General features: G+C 39.5%; 1 protein-coding gene across 1 annotated transcript in view; it reads left to right on the top strand.

The window, feature by feature from the left end:
• PPP2R3A (protein phosphatase 2 regulatory subunit B''alpha) overlaps positions 1–19,162 on the top strand; it is a 166,397-nt gene that overhangs the window by 43,840 nt on the left and 103,395 nt on the right. Inside the window, exons 3-4 of the mRNA XM_028099045.2 lie at positions 2,733–2,836; positions 14,083–14,185. Of these exons, the coding sequence (XP_027954846.1) occupies positions 2,733–2,836; positions 14,083–14,185 (207 nt within the window). The remainder of the gene's footprint in view (positions 1–2,732; positions 2,837–14,082; positions 14,186–19,162) is intronic.

Below are 19,162 nucleotides of genomic sequence, written 5' to 3'. Positions count from 1 at the left end.
TAACAGGCATAAGGCATTTTAAAATGTTAAAGAACATTGCAGATATTGGATAATCATCTCCTCCTCCTGTGTGACTCATTAGATAATCTTGCTTTCAATTCTTTATGTTGTTGGGCCATCCTAGGTCAAATTATAGGTGTTAGATTGTCCTTGCTCCAGCAACTTTGATTACCATAGGCTGACTTTTGCCTCCCCCTCTGAGTTTCCTAAACCCATTTTCTGTATCTCCCTCCATATCACCACTTGTCGTCCATTCTTTTCCTTTGTAAAAAGTCTTGACACTGGCTTGTTCTCTCCTCTGTTATTGAAGTCTCTATTCTGTTGCCCTCAGCTTAATATCATTTACTTTTTTAGGTTCTTATTGATCTCCTGACACCCTTTATCTTAATTCTTTGGTTTCAAGCAGATACAGCCAGCCATACATTTTTTTAAATAGCCAAAATGTAATATCTCCATTGCATTTTTTTCCTTTGGCATTTTCTCCAAGGGCTAATACCCTCATGCTGCCTAACATGTGGCTATTTAGGGTACCCCACTATGAGAAAAATAGGCCAGCCCTTTCCTATCTATTTTATTTTTTTAAAGATTTATTTATTTTTTGAGAGAGTAGGCGGGGAGGGGCAGAGGGAGAGAAAGAGACAGCCTTAAGCGGACTCCACGTTGAGCCCAGAGCCTGATGCAGGGCTCGATCTCATTGCCCTGAGATCATGACCTCAGCCGAAAGCAAGAGTTGGATGCTTAACTGACTGTGCCCACTGAGGTGCCCCCCCCAATCTATTTTAAAACCTATCCATTCTATACCTCATCTCTTAGGATTTTGCCTTTGAGTCATAATAAATGTATGTGTCAGTCTCTTACCAACTTACTACTCCTTAGGATCTGATATGTATGCATTTTAACAGGAGTCTTCTAGAGAAAAGACTATAATCCAAGGGAATGAAAGTTGTTTAATAGTGGACGTAGCCCCACGGGATGTGGTAAGCATGCAGTCCCTGGAAGTGTTTCAGCTAAGGCTGGTGACCACTTCCCCAGGTTGAGCTGGAAGATTCCTGAGTCCTTCCAATTCTGAAAAATCCATGAGTGACTATAATGGTGGGAGTTTCAAGCACTTTGGCAAGCCAGTTCCAATCTCTCCCTGTACTTACTTTCTCTGTTTGGGGCTCTATACTCCTACCTCTACAATACAGACTATTCTTTCAAGCTTTCCTAGCAGTTGCCAGTTGCCTGTCACATCGAAGAGCATTTTCTTGGCAAACTACCATTCTGCATGAAAGGGAGGATTGGGATTGGAAAGTGGATTTGACAGTTTACCACCCAAAATATATTAATTGTGAGCTTTGTACTTTGGCAATCATAATTTACACAATAAACAAAGTCCATTTGGTTGCTAAGCAACACCTTTCCCTCATTCTTGACCTCAGTAGAGGTATTTGACCTCTGGACTTGAGAAATCTTGAGTTCCACCCTATTTGCAGAACATGCTTTAGGGCCCCAGCAGGAGCAGCTATTATTTCTGCCCTGTACTTACCTCCCTTGGCTGGGATCTCACCTTCCAGATCCTCATCTCAGAATCTGAATCCAGAACGCCTTTGGGTGTTCTCTCAGCATAACTCAGACTCATAACCTCAGACCAGGTACTCCTCACGCTTCTGTGGAGATTCCCCATGCACTGAGGCCTCACACCAGGAGCAGCTTCACCAGAACCTAATATAGATTCACTTCTAGTGAGCCTGCAAAGGAAAAGCTTCCCTCTGTAGCATGATGAAGGCTCAGCAGATCCTGTGTCTAATACGAATAATAAGACTACCTACTTAAAAGCAAGATACGACTCCTTCGAAGGGTTTCAAATTTGGGAATATGTTTTACATGCATGTACAAAATTGGGAACATTTGGAGACTATTTCTCTACTATTATTTAGATAACTATTATCACTCAAAAGAGTTTTCCCTCTAGGAAAAAAGCAGGTAAATTTGCTAAGAACTCTTTCTTGTGAGAGTATGATTAATTGAAAGTGCTTTTTATTGAAGGAAAAAAACACCTTTTAGAGTATTGTAGTTGTATATTGTAGTTGTATATTCATTCCCAGTTCCTTCTAAGGCTTTTATAATATGTAGCCATTTGTGGTAGTTTCTAATGTATAAATAAATGATAGCATTTTGATTTTTATCTTTAATCTTATACCTGTTGTAACCATTTAAGTAGATAGCTATTTTCTTGAACAATCTAGGCTTTTCTGGTTCTTCCTGACCCTGGGGCTTAATAACATAATAGGCAAAGAAGAGAAAGGGAGATGGGTGGGAGAGTGTATTAACACCAAGTGACCAAGTAATAAATGTGGCTGTATTTTTATGCAGTAGGAAGGAAGGGCATATACGACCAAGACATTCAGTCATTCTTTTTAGAAGGCAGAAAATATATGATGTGAGAGTGGTAGGAAGGGAAACTGGTTGCTTTAACTATCAGGAAAGGGAAAGACACATCACTGTAAATGAACTTGGAGAAAAGGTAAATGGATTTCCCTTCCCTTCATTAAACATGTAATCCTCTTGTTTCCCCTGTGTCTCTCTCTGAATCTCCTGTGGCTTGTATATTTGCCTCTGCCTCAGTTTTGCTCCTTCCAGGACCCTCTGTCCACTGTGGCACGAAGGGTAAAAGCCACAAAGGCCCTTGTTTGGCTCTGTCATCTTTTCACCACCCCTTGGCTTACGCTGTATTTGTGTTTTATTTGCAGCTCTGTGGCTGTCCTCTCTATTGGAAAGCCCCCATGTTCAGGGCTGCCGGGGGAGAGAGGACGGGATTGGTGTCAGCACCGTCATTCATTGCCATGTGGAGAAAGTAAGTATACGAGCAGTCACTCCAGGGCTGGGCAAAGCATTGTCTGGTTCTCACAACGTGCTTTATGAAGGTCATTTATTTTACTCATTTATTAATTTTCCTTTGCCCTTTATTTCAACAAGTAAAATTCAGTGATTTGCAACTATTCATAACCACACACGAATTTTTCCCATAGTCTTTACCTTACAAGTCTTTAATCAGTAAAAGAGATCTTCAAAGATACCTTTCTAGTAACTGTTTGACAGTTTCTTACTTTTGCTTGTTAAATTTGGGTCTTAGGATTTGACTCTGGTAACAGTGACATAAAAGTAAAGACTCTCCTTTAAGGGGAGCAGACCACATGTGTCATCTGAGAAATACAGCTTCCATCCTCATGAGCCCATTAAAATTATATCTAGTTGATTTATTAAAAATAACTGAATTCTAGTAGACTTTAATCATCATTCTTGGAAAGCTCCAGTTAAGAAACAAAGAAATATGTACATCCTGACATACCCCCCTTTTTTTAAATTCCAGTATAATTAACCTACAGTGTTATATTAGTTTCATGTGTACAATATAGTGGTTCAACAATTCTGTACATTATTCAGTGCTCATCCTTAGTGTACTCTTTTTTTTTTTTTTAAGATTTTTATTTATTCTGAGAGTGAGAGAGCATGAGCGGGGGGGGGGGGTGGAAAGGGGGCAGAGGGAGAGGGAAAAACAGACTTCCAGATAAGCAGGGAACTGACTCAGGGCTCCATCCCAGGACCCTGGGATCATGACCTGAGCCAAAGGCAGACGCTTAACTGCTTAAATGACTGAGCCACCCGGGCGCCTCCATAAGTGTACTCTTAATCCTCTTTACCTGTTTCACCTCTGATGAGTTTTTTTGAATTTCTTCTTTCTTTTCTTTCTTCTCCCTTTCTTCTTTATGAGTTATTTCTTGATATATTTATACATTTTAAGAGAATGTCACAGCTTGCTTCTCCTACCTCTTTCAACTGACCAGCCTTTTTTTTACATATGTTCTCCTCACCTTTTTTGGGCTAAATACCCTTCCTGGTAAACTGTTGGGAAATGCTGTTCACCTTTTATCATTTAAAATCAACATATAATAGCAGAATTAAGCATACAGATTCCTTCTAATCCCTTCATGCCACCTAAAAGCCCTTAATAGTATAATGCTTGAGAACATAGTTATTGATTAATAAATTTATTCTTATTTTTAAAAATCTAGCAGCAAGTTGAGTTCACCGAATTCTTCCTGCATTATATTAGAACTACAGTGATTAGAGTATGTAGAACTTTTACCAGTTAATGAACTTATTTTAAAGAAAGACACCAAAGCTAAAAGTTAAAATGCTTCACATTTTCCAGGTAAATTTTAGTGATTTTGTTACAAGGAATAGTTCTAAGTTGTCTGAATACCAAGAACCGAAAGGACCGTAGGAGAATCATTCTTCTTACACCATCTAGGTGACACTTCAAAGTCAGTGCTGTGATCACCATCCCACCTTTCCTATAGCAAGTAGAAAACTGCTGGTTAAAATCTTAAGAAATGCCTTAAAAAAAAAAAATGTGTGTGTGAATAAGCAGTCATAAAAGTAAGGGAATTCTTTAGAGGCTAGAAATAGTATAAACACTAATTAACAGGGATGAACCAGCAAAAGAATTGGCATTTGCCCTTAGGGTATTTATCACTGGTATTTCTGGCACCCTAGAACCTACAGGAAGAAAATAGAGCCTAGGGCCTGAACCATAGAGAAGTCAGCTTGGATTCCCTCTCCTCTTCCCACCCATAAAGTCAAGACTTCAGCTGGGTGGTCCAATTATCTATTATTAATTATTATTTTAAATCAGTGTGTAACAGTAGCGGAATTCAAGAACTTGAAATGTGTATGTGTTCTTTCATTCAGCTAGCTTCTTTCACCCCGGTAAGTGTCAGGCCGTGAAAAGGCCTTAGCTTCAGTATGAACCAGAGGAGGAAACAGAAGAGATACTGCACAGCTCTTGTCAGAGGTGTCTTTAGCCATTGAGATCAGCATTGTTGGTCATCTAACCATCCGTGAAAGCAGCAAGAAGTGAGTTAGAATTCTTAACAATTGTTTAAGAGAAAACTTTGAACAAGCTAGGGGATTGAAAAAAAGAAAGTAGTCTCTTCTAGAAGAGATTAGAGCCAGAGAGAAGAACTGTAACTACTTTTTGAGTATTCTAGGCCCCTACGTTTGTGAGCCTGAGGCTGACTATAGCAAAGGACAACTGCTAACGAGCTTGATTTACCTGCAGTTAATGGCATAATAATAGAGTAACAGCCAGGGTGTTTTTTTCCTTAAGACTGTAAGTCACTAACATAGGGCGGACATTTATGTCGGTGGGCGGAAGCAGCATGGCCGCCACACAGCGTGTTCTTTTATTGAGATGGACCCTGTTGATTTTATCTCTAGGGAAAAGATATTTCTACAAAAGGCAAAAGAGGAAAAAAGACATGAAACACAAGTCTGCATTTTAGGTAACTACAGGAAACTGCTTATGAAGTCATATAGCATGGGCACCTGTCCCTATCTTTCCTCATTTGGAAAAAATTTCTGTGAGTGTAACTGTACGTCTCTACAGTGAAGCTTTAGCTTATGGCCCCATACTAAAATGATTGGAGCGCCCTCTAGTGGGAGCTCCTTTCTGTGCTCTTAAACTGCCTTTTAGTTTAGTTTAGTTTTTATTTAAATTTCAGTTTGTTAACATACACTGTAATATTAGTTTCAGGTGTACAATATAGTGATTCAGCTCTTCCATATGTCTCCCGGTGCTCATCGCAACAAGTGCACTCCTTAATCCCCACCACCTATTTCCCCCATCCTCCACCTGCCTCTCCCCTGGTAACCATCAGTTTGTTCTCTATAGTTAAGAGTCTGTTTCTTGGTTTTTAAAATGCCTTTTAAAAAAGCTTTATGGGGCGCCTGGGTGGCTCAGTCGGATAAGTGTCTGCCTTTGGTTCAGGTCATGATCCCAGGGTCCTGGGATGGAGTCCCGCATTGGGCTCCCGGCTCGGCAAGGAGTCTGCTTCTCCCTCTCCCTCTGCCTGCTGCTCCCCCTGCTTGTGCTCACTCTCTCTCTCTCTCTCTCTCTCTCTCTGTCAAATTAATAAATAAAATCTTTTAAAAATACTAAATAAAAAATAAAATAAAAGCAAGGGTGCTTTAAGGGACACCCTAGTATGCCTATTTGGGGAGACTAAGCAGCTAAGCATGATGGTTTGAGTTATACTGACCTTGAAGAAGATATGTGTTTATTTTTGCAATTATTTAACAAATTTTACCCTTTGCATAAAATGACTTGGGTGCAAGTATGGTACATTTAATTTTCAAATACAAAAAATAACTGGCAGATAAACACAGAATTAAAACATAGTGGTATATACATACAAGCTGACTTGCTCCAATAATAGGCTCTATATAATCTTGAAAAGTAAAGTCAAATGTAAAAGTCACCAAATAACAAGAAATAATTTCCTTGCTATCCCAGTGCTCATGGGGTGGAGGCTTCCTAGCCTTCCTCCTAATGGTTTGAAGATAAACAACTTAACAGGCTCTTGTTCCCCTGCCTACACTCTCCCTCCTTCCCCTGCCCATTGCCTGTTTCCTATCTGTACTCTGACATCTGTTTTCTTGCAGTCTGGACATTTTTAGGGGAAAGATGTTCCACAACTTTTTGAGTTGCTAGATTACCAGCTTTGTGACAGGGCTCCTCTCAAACAGTCAGTAATATTTTTCCAGCTTCTTTATGCTTTATTTTCCCTTACATTTTAATGTTAGCATTTCATTTGTCTATTAACAAAACAATCTTTTTTTAAGGGCTCTGGAAGATACCAGTTTAGAATAGCTATGTTTACGTTCTTCACCTTTCACAACTCTTATTTATCTCCTTTTCTCTTCCATATAGAGTTCACCAGCCACTTATCATTGCCTGAAAATCGTAATTCACCTTTTCTTTCTTTTTTATGCTTCTGATAGGAGAGAGCTATTCTTTCTTTTTTTATGTTGTGTTGATCACCATACATTACATCATTAGTTTTTGATGTAGCGTTCCATGATTCATTGCTTGCGTATAACACCCAGTGCTCCATTCAATACGTGCCCTCCTTAATACCCATCACCAGGCTAACCCATCCCTCCAACCCCCTCCCCTCTAGAGCCCTCAGTTTCTTTCTCAGAGTCCATAGTCTCTCATGGTTCGTCTCCCCCTCCGATTTCTCCCCCTTCATTTTCCCCCTTCCTACTATCTTCTTTTTTTTTTTTTTAACATATAATGTATTATTTGTTTCAGAGGTACAGGTCTGTGATTCAATAGTCTTACACAATTCATAGCACTCACCATAGCACATACCCTCCCCAGTGTCTATCACCCAGCCACCCCATCCCTCCCACCCCCCACCAGTCCAGTAACCCTCACTTTGTTTCCTGAGATTAAGAATTCCTCATATCAGGACGACACTATATCCTGCTTAAAGGGTCTATCCAACAAGAAGATCTAACAATTGTAAATATCTATGCCCCTAACAGGGGAGCAACCAATTATATAAGGCAATTAATAACAAAAGCAAAGAAACACATTGGAACAATACAGTAATACTGGGGGACTTTAACACCCCCCTGACTGAAATGGACAGATCATCGAAGCAAAAGATCAACAAGGAAATAAAGACTTTAAATGACACACTTGACCAAATGGACTTCACAGACATATTCAGAACATTCCATCCCAAAGCAACGGAATACACATTCTTCTCTAGTGCCCATGGAACATTCTCCAGAATAGATCACATCCTAGGTCACAAATCAGGTCTCAACCGGTACCAAAAGATTGGGATTATTCCCTGCATATTTTCAGACCACAGTGCTTTGAAACTAGAATTCAATCACAAGAGGAAAGTCGGAAAGAACTCAAATACATGGAGGCTAAAGAGCATCCTACTAAAGAATGAATGGCTCAACCAGGAAATTAAAGAAGAATTAAAAAAATTCATGGAAACCAATGAAAATGAAAACACAGCTGTTCAAAATCTTTGGGATACAGCAAAGGCAGTCCTAAGAGGGAAGTATATAGCAATACAAGCCTTTCTCAAGAAACAAGAAAGGTCTCAAATACACAACCTAACCCTACACCTAAAGGAGCTAGAGAAAAAACAGCAACTAAAGCCTAAACCCAGCAGGAGAAGAGAAATAATAAAGATCAGAGCAGAAATCAATGAACTAGAAACCAAAAGAACAGTAGAACAGATCACCAAAACTAGGAGCTGGTTCTTTGAAAGAATTAACAAGATTGATAAACCCCTGGCCAGACTTATCAAAAAGAAAAGAGAAATGACCCAAATGAACAAAATCATGAATGAAAGAGGAGAGATCACAACCAACACCAAAGAAATACAAACAGTTATAAGAACATATTATGAGCAACTCTATGCCAGCAAATTAGGTAACCTGGAAGAAATGGGTGCATTCCTAGAGATGTATCAACTACCAAAATTGAACCAGGAAGAAATAGAAAACCTAAACAGACCTATAACCACTAAGGAAATTGAAGCAGTCATCAAAAATCTCCCAACAAACAGCCCAGGGCCAGATGGCTTCCCAGGGGAATTCTACCAAACATTTCAAGAAGAATTAATACCTATTCTCCTGAAACTGTTCCAAAAAATAGAAATGGAAGGAAAACTTCCAAACTCATTTTATGAGGCCACCATTACCTTGATCCCAAAACCAGGCAAAGACCCCATAAAAAAGGAGAATTACAGACCAATATCCTTGATGAACATGGATGCAAAAATTCTCACCAAAATACTAGCCAATAGGATCCAACAGTACATTAAAAGGATTATTCACCATGACCAAGTGGGATTTATCCCTGGGTTGCAGGGTTGGTTCAACATCCGCAAATCAATCAACGTGATACAATGTATTAACAAAAGAAAGAACAAGAATCACATGATCCTCTCAATAGAGGCAGAAAAAGCATTTGACAAAGTACAGCATCCTTTCTTGATCAAAAGTCTTCAGAGTATAGGGATAGAGGGTACATACCTCAATATCATAAAAGCCATCTATGAAAAACCTACAGCGAATATCATTCTCAATGGGGAAAAGCTAAGAGCTTTTCCCCTAAGGTCAGGAACGCGGCAGGGATGCCCACTATCACCACTGCTATTCAACATAGTATTAGAAGTCCTAGCCACAGCAATCAGACAACAAAAAGAAATCAGGGGAGGGGGTAGGGGGATGGGTTAGCCTGGTGATGGGTATTGAGGAGGGCACGTTCTGCATGGAGCACTGGGTGTTATGAACAAACAATGAATCATGGAACACTGCACCAAAAAACTAATGATGTAATATATGGTGATTAACATAACAATAAAAAATTAAAAAAAAAAAAAGAAATCAAAGGCATCCAAATCGGCAAAGAGGAAGTCAAACTCTCACTCTTTGCAGATGATATGATACTTTATGTGGAAAACCCAAAAGACTCCACCCCAAAACTGCTAGAATTGATACAGGAATTCAGTAAAGTGGCAGTATATAAAATCAATGCACAGAAATCAGTGGCATTCCTATACACCAACAACAAGACAGAAGAGAGAGAAATTAAGGAGTCGATCCCATTTACAATGGCACCCAAAACCATAAGATACCTAGGAATAAATCCAACCAAAGAGGCAAAGGATCTGTACTCAGAAAACTATAAAATACTCATGAAAGAAATTGAGGAAGACACAAAGAAATGGAAAAACGTTCCGTGCTCGTGGATTGGAAGAACAAACACTGTGAAGATGTCAATGCTACCTAGAGCCATCTACACATTCAATGCAATCCCCATCAAAATACCATCCACTTTTTTCAAAGAAATGGAACAAATAGTCCTAAAAATTGTATGGAACCAGAAGAGACCCCGAATAGCCAGAGGAATGTTGAAAAAGAAAAGCAAAGCTGGCGGCATCATGATTCCGGACTTCCAGCTCTATTACGAAACTGTCATCATCAAGACACAGTATGGTACTGGCACAAAAACAGACACATAGATCGATGGAACAGAATCGAGAGCCCAGAAATGGACCCTCAACTCTATGGTCAACTCATCTTTGACAAAGCAGGAAAGAATGTCCAGTGGCAAAAAGACAGTCTCTTCAACAAATTGTGTTGGGAAAATTGGACAGCCACATGCAGAAGAATGAAACTGGACCATTTCCTTACACCACACACAAAAATACACTCCAAATGGTTGAAAGACCTAAACGTGAGACAGGAGTCCATCAACATCCTAAAGGAGAACACAGGCAGCAACCTCTTCGACCTCAGCCTCAGCAACTTCTTCCTAGAAACATCGCCAAAGGAACGGGAAGCCAGGGCAAAAATGAACTATTGGGATTTCATCAAGATAAAAAGCTTTTGCACAGCAAAAGAAACAGTCCACAAAACCAAAAGACAACCGACAGAATGGGAGAAAATATTTGCAAATGACATACCAGATAAAGGGCTAGTATCCAAAATCTGCAAAGAACTTCTCAAACTCAACACCCAAAGAACAAATAATCCAATCAAGCAATGGGCAGAAGACATGAACAGACAGTTTTCCAAAGAAGACATCCAAATGGCCAACAGACACATGAAAAAGTGCTCCACATCGCTCGGCATCAGGGAAATCCAAATCAAAACCTCCATGAGATACCACCTCACACCAGTCAGAATGGCTAAAATTAACAAGTCAGGAAACGACAGATGTTGGCTGGGATGTGGAGAAAGGGGAACCCTCCTACACTGTTGGTGGGAATGCAAGCTGGTGCAACCACTCTGGAAAACAGTATGGAGGTTCCTTAAACAGTTGAAAATAGAGCTACCATACGATCCAGCAATTGCATTACTGGGTATTTACCCCAAAGATACAAATGTAGGGATCCGAAGGGGTACGTGCACCCCAATGTTTATAGCAGCAATGTCCACAATAGCCAAACTGGAAAGAGCCAAGATGTCCATCGACAGATGAATGGATAAAGAAGAGGTGGTATATATACACAATGGAATATTATGCAGCCATCAAAAGGAATGAGATCTTGCCATTTGCAATGACGTGGTTGGAACTGGAGGGTGTTATGCTGAGTGAAATAAGTCAATCAGAGAAAGACATGTATCATATGACCTCACTGATATGAGGAATTCTTAATCTCAGGAAACAAACTGAGAGTTGCTGGAGTGGTGGGGGGTGGGAGGGGGTGGCTGGGTGATAGACACTGGGGAGGGTATGTGCTATGGTGAGCGCTGTGAATTGTGCAAGACTGTTGAATCACAGATCTGTACCTCTGAAATAAATGCAATATATGTTAAGAAATAAAAGAAGAAGATAGCAGGAGGGGAAGAATGAAGGGGAGTAAATCGGAGGGGGAAACGAACCATGAGAGACAAGGGACTCTGAGAAACAAACTGAGGGTTCTAGAGGGGAGGGGGGTGGTGGGATGGGTTAGCCTGGTGATGGGTATTAAAGAGGGCACATTCTGCGTGGAGCACTGGGTGTTATGCACAAACAATGAATCATGGAACAGTACATCAAAAACTAACGATGTAATGTATGGTGATTAACATAACAATAAAAAATTTAAAGTAAAAAAAAGAATTCCTCATATCAGTGAGGTCATATATACATGTCAGGAAAGAGCTATTCTGTTTTTTTTTTTATTTAAAAGATTTTATTTATTTATTTGACAGAGAGAGACACACAGAGAGAGGGAACACAAGCAGGGGGAGTGGGAGAGGGAGAAGCAGGCTTCCCTCCAAGCAGGGAGCCCGATGTGGGACTCAATCCCAGGACCCTGGGATCATGACCTGAGCCGAAGGCGGATGCTTAACCAACTGAGCCACCCAGGCGCCCAGGAAAGAGCTATTCTTGATTTGCCTTTTTCTTCTCAGTATCTCTCATCTGTGCCATGCTTCCTTTATAAAAGTGCTCCTTTCCTTTCCAAAGATCTCACCACCTTTTTATTCTGATCATCCCAATCATTTTTTAGAACTTATTACGTATTAATCTTTTTCTGAAATTTATACGTATTTAATTCTAGGGGCCTTGAGTATGCTGAAGAATGATAGGGAGAATTAATATACAAATTATACTGTAGCTGTAATAATCACAAATGAATTCAGTTTAAGTATATATCTGTTAAGTCACAAACGTTTTTTGAGAATCTTCTGTGTGAAAGTCACTGTGCTGGGTGCTAAGGAAGAAAAGACCTATTCATAACTGTGTCTGCCCTTTAAATGCCAGAAAAATAAAAGAAAACTAACACTACACTGGTATATTAAATTAAACAGTACAAAGATCAGTAAAGAATTTAGTTCTGAGAGAAGGCTTTTTGAAGAGGTGGGTTTATTAGCTGGACCTTAAAGAATAGCCAGCATTCAGATAGCAAAGTTGGGAGGGGTGGTATTCTAAGAGAGTAGACTTGCATGAGAAATGTCAGAGAGGCAAGAATGCATATGACATACTTAGAGAATAGTGGATCAGGCCATCTGCCTGGAGTGGAAGTTTCCTTTAGCAAAGTAGTAAGATAGGTAGGCAGGCTCCCACCTAATTACAGAGGGCCTCAAATGTTCAACTTAGGCATTTAGACTTACTCATATAAGTGGTAGAGAGAGCTACTGAACATTTTTGAAAAGGGGAATTATATAATCAAAGGATGTTTAAGAATGAATTGTCTGCGTTTTAAGGTTGGATGAATACTGAACTCTGTTTTGACCCTTTTCCCTTCCATCAGTCTCAGCATGAAGTAGTAAGACCCCAGACTTGAAGGTACACTAGAAATAGAAAAGAGGGAATGGTTCAATAAAACATTTTGAGGGAATATTCCTGAGGACTCCGGTATGGTATTCCAATCTTGTATTCCAACCACTTAGAGATCCAGGCTAGAAACCTAGGAGTCATCATGGACTTCTTCCTTCCTTTCACTCCTGCACACCCATCAACTACCATGTCCTTTTCATTTCAACCAGATTTGTACCTTTTTCTTCATCTGCCACTGCCACTGTCTATGCTCAGGTTGGTTGGATTTTTGCTTGATATTTCTGAAAAGCACATCTGATCTTGTCACTGTCCAAGTTAAAATTTTTCTGTGGAGTAGGCTAAAGTCCAGGCTCCCTGACCTAACATAAAAGGACCTCCAAGATCCACTCCTATATGTTCACGTCCCCTTCTCTTACCATCCCTGTGTTTGTAAGTGCCAAAGTATTCCATGCACTCTCTCACTAGGCATTTGTACATGCAACCCTCTTGACCCACAGCACACTTCTTTCCTACTTTCCCTTTTTAGGGAGTCTCACTGCCCTCCTGTGCCCTTCGGTGACACCCGTGCTTATTATTTCGGTCGTGGCAGTCACACGGTAGTAGCATTGGTGTAGCACTCTCACTAGACCGTAAGCTCCAGACAAAGTACGTGGCACCCAGCTAGCATTCTGCACATGATTAGAGAATCAAGAAAGTGTGGAGACTAATTGGATGTGGAGAAAATAAGGAAGAGAAAGAAGTTTAAAATGACTTCAAAATTTCAAGCCCAGATAACTAAAGGATGGTGCCACCTTTAACAAAAATCGATGTCCGAAAAGGACTGACTGTGAAAGGAAGATTTTAAATTTGGTTTTTGATATTTTGACTTTCTTATCAGAGTACAGTCACTAAGTGGAAATGTCCAGTAATTAGCTGGACATGAGGGATTCTTAGAGTTTAAAGACTTAAAAGGGCATTCAGTTCTTTTTTTTTCAGCCTGGTCCTTCAAAATCTAGTTTCAAAAGCCCCCTATCTGGTTGGCCCTGAATATGTCTGCCAACCTGGGAGAACAGCTGTTTTTATTTTATGTGGTACATAGTAGTCCAACTGATGGAGTCTCTCCTGGCTAGCTGGTAGGTAGCTCTGGAGTTCTGGGTCTGAATGTCCTGTGCTAAACCTGAATGGGCATTCTCCCTCAAGTGTATTTTGACCTGCATTGTTCTGTTGACTCTGTGGTATCAGCCCCAGAAGCATTTTACAAAAATAATAAGGTGTTTTGTTGTTGAGCTTTTATGGAGGTGTCCCTTTGACAAAATCAAGAGCATGGAAAAATGCCCTTTTTAAAATATCATTGAAAAGAGAGAACTTGATTCTGGATCTAAATGGCCTTCAGTTCAGGCTGAAATTACCAACTGTTGATATTGTAGACGTTGTTCACAGTAGCTGTCTTCCTAAGCAGTTGTCTCTTACAGGTTGCTGAATGACCATCATGATGATGCCTCCAAGTTTATCTGTCTTCTAGCAAAGCCCAGCTGCAATTCTCTAGAACAGGAGGATTTTATCCCTTTACTTCAGGTAATTTTCACTTCCTTCTAAAAGTGGGTTTTATTTTTTAGAGTTGCAGAGGTTTTTAAAATTTTTTCCACTGTAAGATATGTCAGTTGAGATATACAAATCTAGAAGTCAGATTTCTAGAAGAGTGGTTTTCAAGCTTGTTTTAGGAACAAAATCCTTTTGTTAAATGAAAATTAGCACAGAACACATAGTTTAAAACAGATAAGACAGGGCTATTCCCACTGAAGCAGAGGAGGGGGCACCACTCAGCCTCCCCCTTGCCCAACCACAGCAAACACTGAAACACCTTCTGAAACCAGATGTTTGGTCTGCTTGGCCTAGATGACCTATCTCCAACAAAAAGAGCCCACTTGAGGAGTATTCATATCTAGGCCTTCCAGTAAGAATCACTTACACGCCAATACTGGATCTGTTTTTACTGTAGCATTCTTCATAGCCTGATATATTACTTGTTAATATTCTTAATTTCATGTCTGAATATTTGGTTTTCCTAAGCAGATCACAAATTCCTTGAAGCTAAGGTTTGCCTTTCCTGTCTGTTGAATGCTCGTCATTGTTTTAGTTGTTCTAATAAATCCTTGTTGACTTGTTAGTGAGGATGCCTAAAGAGAGAAAAATAACATTGACATAGTTTTTTGGTTTGGGTTTTGTTTTAGTTGTATTCATGGCTACCATCATTTTTTTTTTGTAATTTTCTTGTTGAAATATAACATACACACACAGAAAAACACAAGTCATAAGTGTACCCACCAATCAATGAATTTTCACAATGTAAGCACATCTGGGTAACTAGCACCCAGATCAAGAAACAAACCTCACCAGTACCCCCAAAGCTCTTCATGCTCCCTCCCAGTCACTGCCACCCTATGGTTATCACTATTCTATGTCTAATACAATACATAACATCCAACATTACATATTCCTACTTAGGTTTTGTCAAATCACAAATATTCAGTATTTGAACTATATTGTTACTAAAACATTAGGTTTTTGTTGTTATAAGCTGTGTAATTTTATTTATTTTTTATTTATTTTTATTTATTTTTTTCATTTTAATTCCAGTATAGTTAACATACAGTGTTATATTAGTTTCAGGTGTATAATATAGTGATTCAACAATTGTGTACTCAGTGCTCATCACAGTAAGTGTAGACTTAAGTCTCTTTGTCTGTTTCACCCATCCCCCACCTATCTCCCCTCTGGCAACCACCAGTTTGTTCTCTGTAGTTAAGTCTCTTTTATTTGTCTCTTTCTCCTTCTCTTTTATATTTTATATATATATAATTTTATTTTAATTTATTATGTTATGGTAGTCTTTTTTTTCTTTGTTCATTTGTTTTGTTTCTTAAACTCCACATAGGAGGGGCGCCTGGGTAGCATAGTTGGTTAAGTGTCCAACTCTTGGTTTCAGCTTGGGTTGTGATCCTGGGTTGTAGGATCGAGCCCCAACTTGGGCTCCGCATTCAACACAGAGTCTGTTTGGGAATCTCTCTCCCTCTCCCTCTGCATCCCCCACCCCATGCTTTCTAGTATGCACGTGCACTCTCTCTCAAAATAATCTTTTTTTAAAAATTACACATGAGTGAAATCATGTGGTATTTGTCATTCTGTGACTGACTTATTTCACTTAGCAGTATACCCTCTAAGTCCATCCATGTAGTTCCAAATGGCAAGATTTCATTCTTTTTATGGCTGAATAATATTCCATTGTGTGTGTGTGTGTGTGTGTGTGTATACATATATACATATATATGTATACACACACACACACACATATATATATACCACTTCTTCTTTATCCATTCATCTACTGATGGACACTTGGGCTGCTCCCATAATTTGGCTATTATAAATAACGCTGCAATAAACATAGGGATGCATATATCTTTTTGAATTAGTGTTTTCATATTCTTTGGGTAAATACCCAGAAGTGGAATTACTAGATCATATGATAGTTCTATTTTTAACTTTTTGAGGAACCTCCATATTGTTTTCCACAGTGGCTGCACCATTTGGCATTCTCACCAACAGTGCACAAGGATTCCCTTTTCTCTACATCCCCACCAACACTTGTTATTGCTTATCTTTTTTATTTTAGCCGTTCTGACAGGTGTGAGACAATATCTCACTTAGGTTTTACTTTGCATTTCCCTGATGATTGATGATGTTGAGTGTCTTTTCATGTGTCTGTTGGCCATGTGCATGTCTCTTTGGAGAAATGTCTGTTTAAAAACATTAGATTTTAATAGCAGTTCTCTCTCCACCCCTTACCTTTACCCCCACAATCCATTCTGGCCCTGCTCTGACTCTTACAAACTGCATCTTTTGGGTCCCCTTCCCTGGCTAGCTTCTGGTTGGGTCTGGCCAGTGGATTGTACTGCCAGGAGTGGGCATTTCTTCCCCAGTCTGCTTCAGCACAGCAACTGTCTCTGTATACTACAGCTTCTGCTGGATGGCCTCTTCTCCATAGTTCGAGTGCCTACCTTGCTCCTATAACTTTGTTCCTTGCCTTGTCCCTCTGGCTCTAGAGATTGTAAGGGTATCCTTCTGTTACTTGTTCCTGGTGCCTCACCATTCCCTGTGTTTTCCCTTTACCTGCCCATGACTTTACATGTAGTCCCTTCATGAAAGGTTCATATGGGTAAATTCTTTTTCCTCTGGGCACCCTATTCCTGACTGAGTTTTATTAGAAGTTTAATAAAACCACTGACAGGAATATAAATTAAGTCCATATCAAAAGAATTACAAACAATAACAAAACTATAATTATGAGTTAGTAGACATTTATATTTCATTTATATAGGAGAAATTCTATTTTTCTTTAACAAGATTTGTGGAGTCTTCAAGTAAAAGTTGACAGAATGAATAGATACATTCTCCTCCCATTCTGTCCCAAACTCCTCTAAAGTGAAAGTATAGGAATTTAAAGGGAATAAACACATGAAAATAAATGGAATGGTAGAGAAGAATGGAAAAAAATTAATGTCAAGTGATTTCCAATTTCTTAAAAATAGAAAGTAGAAGCAAGCTAAGGAAACCACAGCCCAGAATGAGGAGCTGTTTATGGGCTACAGTAGAGACATGAGCTACTCTTCTCATTCTCTCAGCAGGATCCCAGAGCAGCTGTAAACTCAGGGTTGGCAGTTCTAATGGGAAGTATTAGAAATGAGGATTCATGGAAGGTTGGTATGTAGAACAATGGAACAGTTGACTCCCTACTTGGTTCCCAAAAGTAAAGTGCATCCTAGCATTTACTCACAAGCATAAGCAAAATAACAAACAATAAAGCGTGCTAAGACAAATTCCAATAGAGAAACATCCTAGATATACCTGGCCAGTAGTCCTCAGAACTATCAAGGTCATCAGAAACAAGGAAAGTTTGCAAAATTGTTACAGCCAAAAGGAGCCTAAGGAGATGTGACAGCTAAATGGAATATGAGATCCTGGAACAGAAAAAAGATATTAGGCAGAAACTAAGTAAATAAAGTATGGTCTCTCATAATAGTATCAATACATAATAATGTATCAATATTGATTTATTAACTATAACAAATGCTAATGTAATGCAGGGTATATGGGAACTCTATACTGTCTTACCAATTTTTCTTTAAAACTGTTCTAAAAAATTAAGTCTTTGTAAACAATAATTACTATATTCAGATGGATTATATAAAATAAGACCAGAATATTATGAAAACAGAAAGCTAATACCAGAAAGAGCTGTTACAATTTTAAAATGTGGGGGAGTCCTGGGTGGCTCAGTTGGTTAAGCATCCTACTCTTGATCTCAGGGTTGTGAGTTTAAGCCCCACATTGGGCTCCACACCCAGCATGGAGCCTACTTAAAAAAATTTTTTTTAAATGTAAGTACCAAAATTTAAAATTTCATCATAAGGCTTGGAAACTAATGTTTAGGATATCTCACAGGAAGGGAAAGAAAGCCAGAGAGAGGGAGAAGGAGGGAAGGAGGAGACATAGAGGACTAATTCAAGAATTTCAACAACTAACTGGATTCTGGAGAAGAAAGAAGAGAGAGAAGGAAATCATCACAGAAATAATACAGAATGGAGAGAATTCAAGGGACTGGGATGATAAGATGGGTACAAAGAGCTAGAACCTGGTAGGATTCCTTAGGATCCCTGTTTCCCTCCTTGGGGACATGCTTGTGTAACCAGCATATAATAAAAAATATAATTTGAGGGGCCTCTGGGTGGCTCAGTTGGTTGAGCGTCTGCCTTGGGCTCAGGTCATGATCCCGGGGTCCTGGGATCGAGCCCCGCATCGGGCTCCCTGCTCAGCAGGGAGTCTGCTTCTCCCTCTCCCCTGCCCCTGCTCATGCTCTCTCTCTCTCTCTCTCTCTCAAATAAATAAGTAAATAAAAACTTAAAAAAAATAGAATTTGACACTCCCACACCAGCCTCTCATGCTCCCTCCAGTCCTGCCCACAGATTTAAAGATAATGATACAAAATACAAGTCTTTTGATTGAAAAAACCAAGTACAATGAGTAAAAGAAAGAAACATACATAAACATATCATCTCAAATTTTTAGAAAAACGCTGATGAAAACAAGATACTAAAAGCGTCCAGAGAGAAAAACCAAGTCCCTTTTTTGTTTTTTTTAAAAAAAACAGGTCCCTTTAATAAGAACAAAAATTGGGGTGGTATTAGATTCTCATTAGTAACTCCAGGGAAATGGATTTGAAATCAGATTTCCAATATCCTGCCAAGCTGTCAGTCAGATATGAGATTAGAATAAAGACATTTAAAAACTCAGAAAGTTGGGGCGTCTGGGTGGCTCAGTCATTAAGCGTCTGCCTTCGGCTCAGGTCATGATCCCAGGGTCCTGGGATCGAGTCCCGCATCAGGCTCCCTGCTCAGTGGAGAGCCTGCTTCTCTCTCTCCCACTCCCCCTGCTTGTGTTCCCTCCCTCGCTGTCTCTCTCTGTCAAATAAATAAGTAAAACCTTAAAAATAAA

The sequence above is a fragment of the Eumetopias jubatus genome, unplaced genomic scaffold, assembly GCF_037043125.1.
Source record: "Eumetopias jubatus isolate StellerSeaLion01/CBP00866 unplaced genomic scaffold, mEumJub1_p1.0 scaffold_1, whole genome shotgun sequence".
Lineage (NCBI taxonomy): Eukaryota > Metazoa > Chordata > Mammalia > Carnivora > Otariidae > Eumetopias > Eumetopias jubatus.
This window is presented reverse-complemented; position numbering and strand designations above follow the sequence as displayed.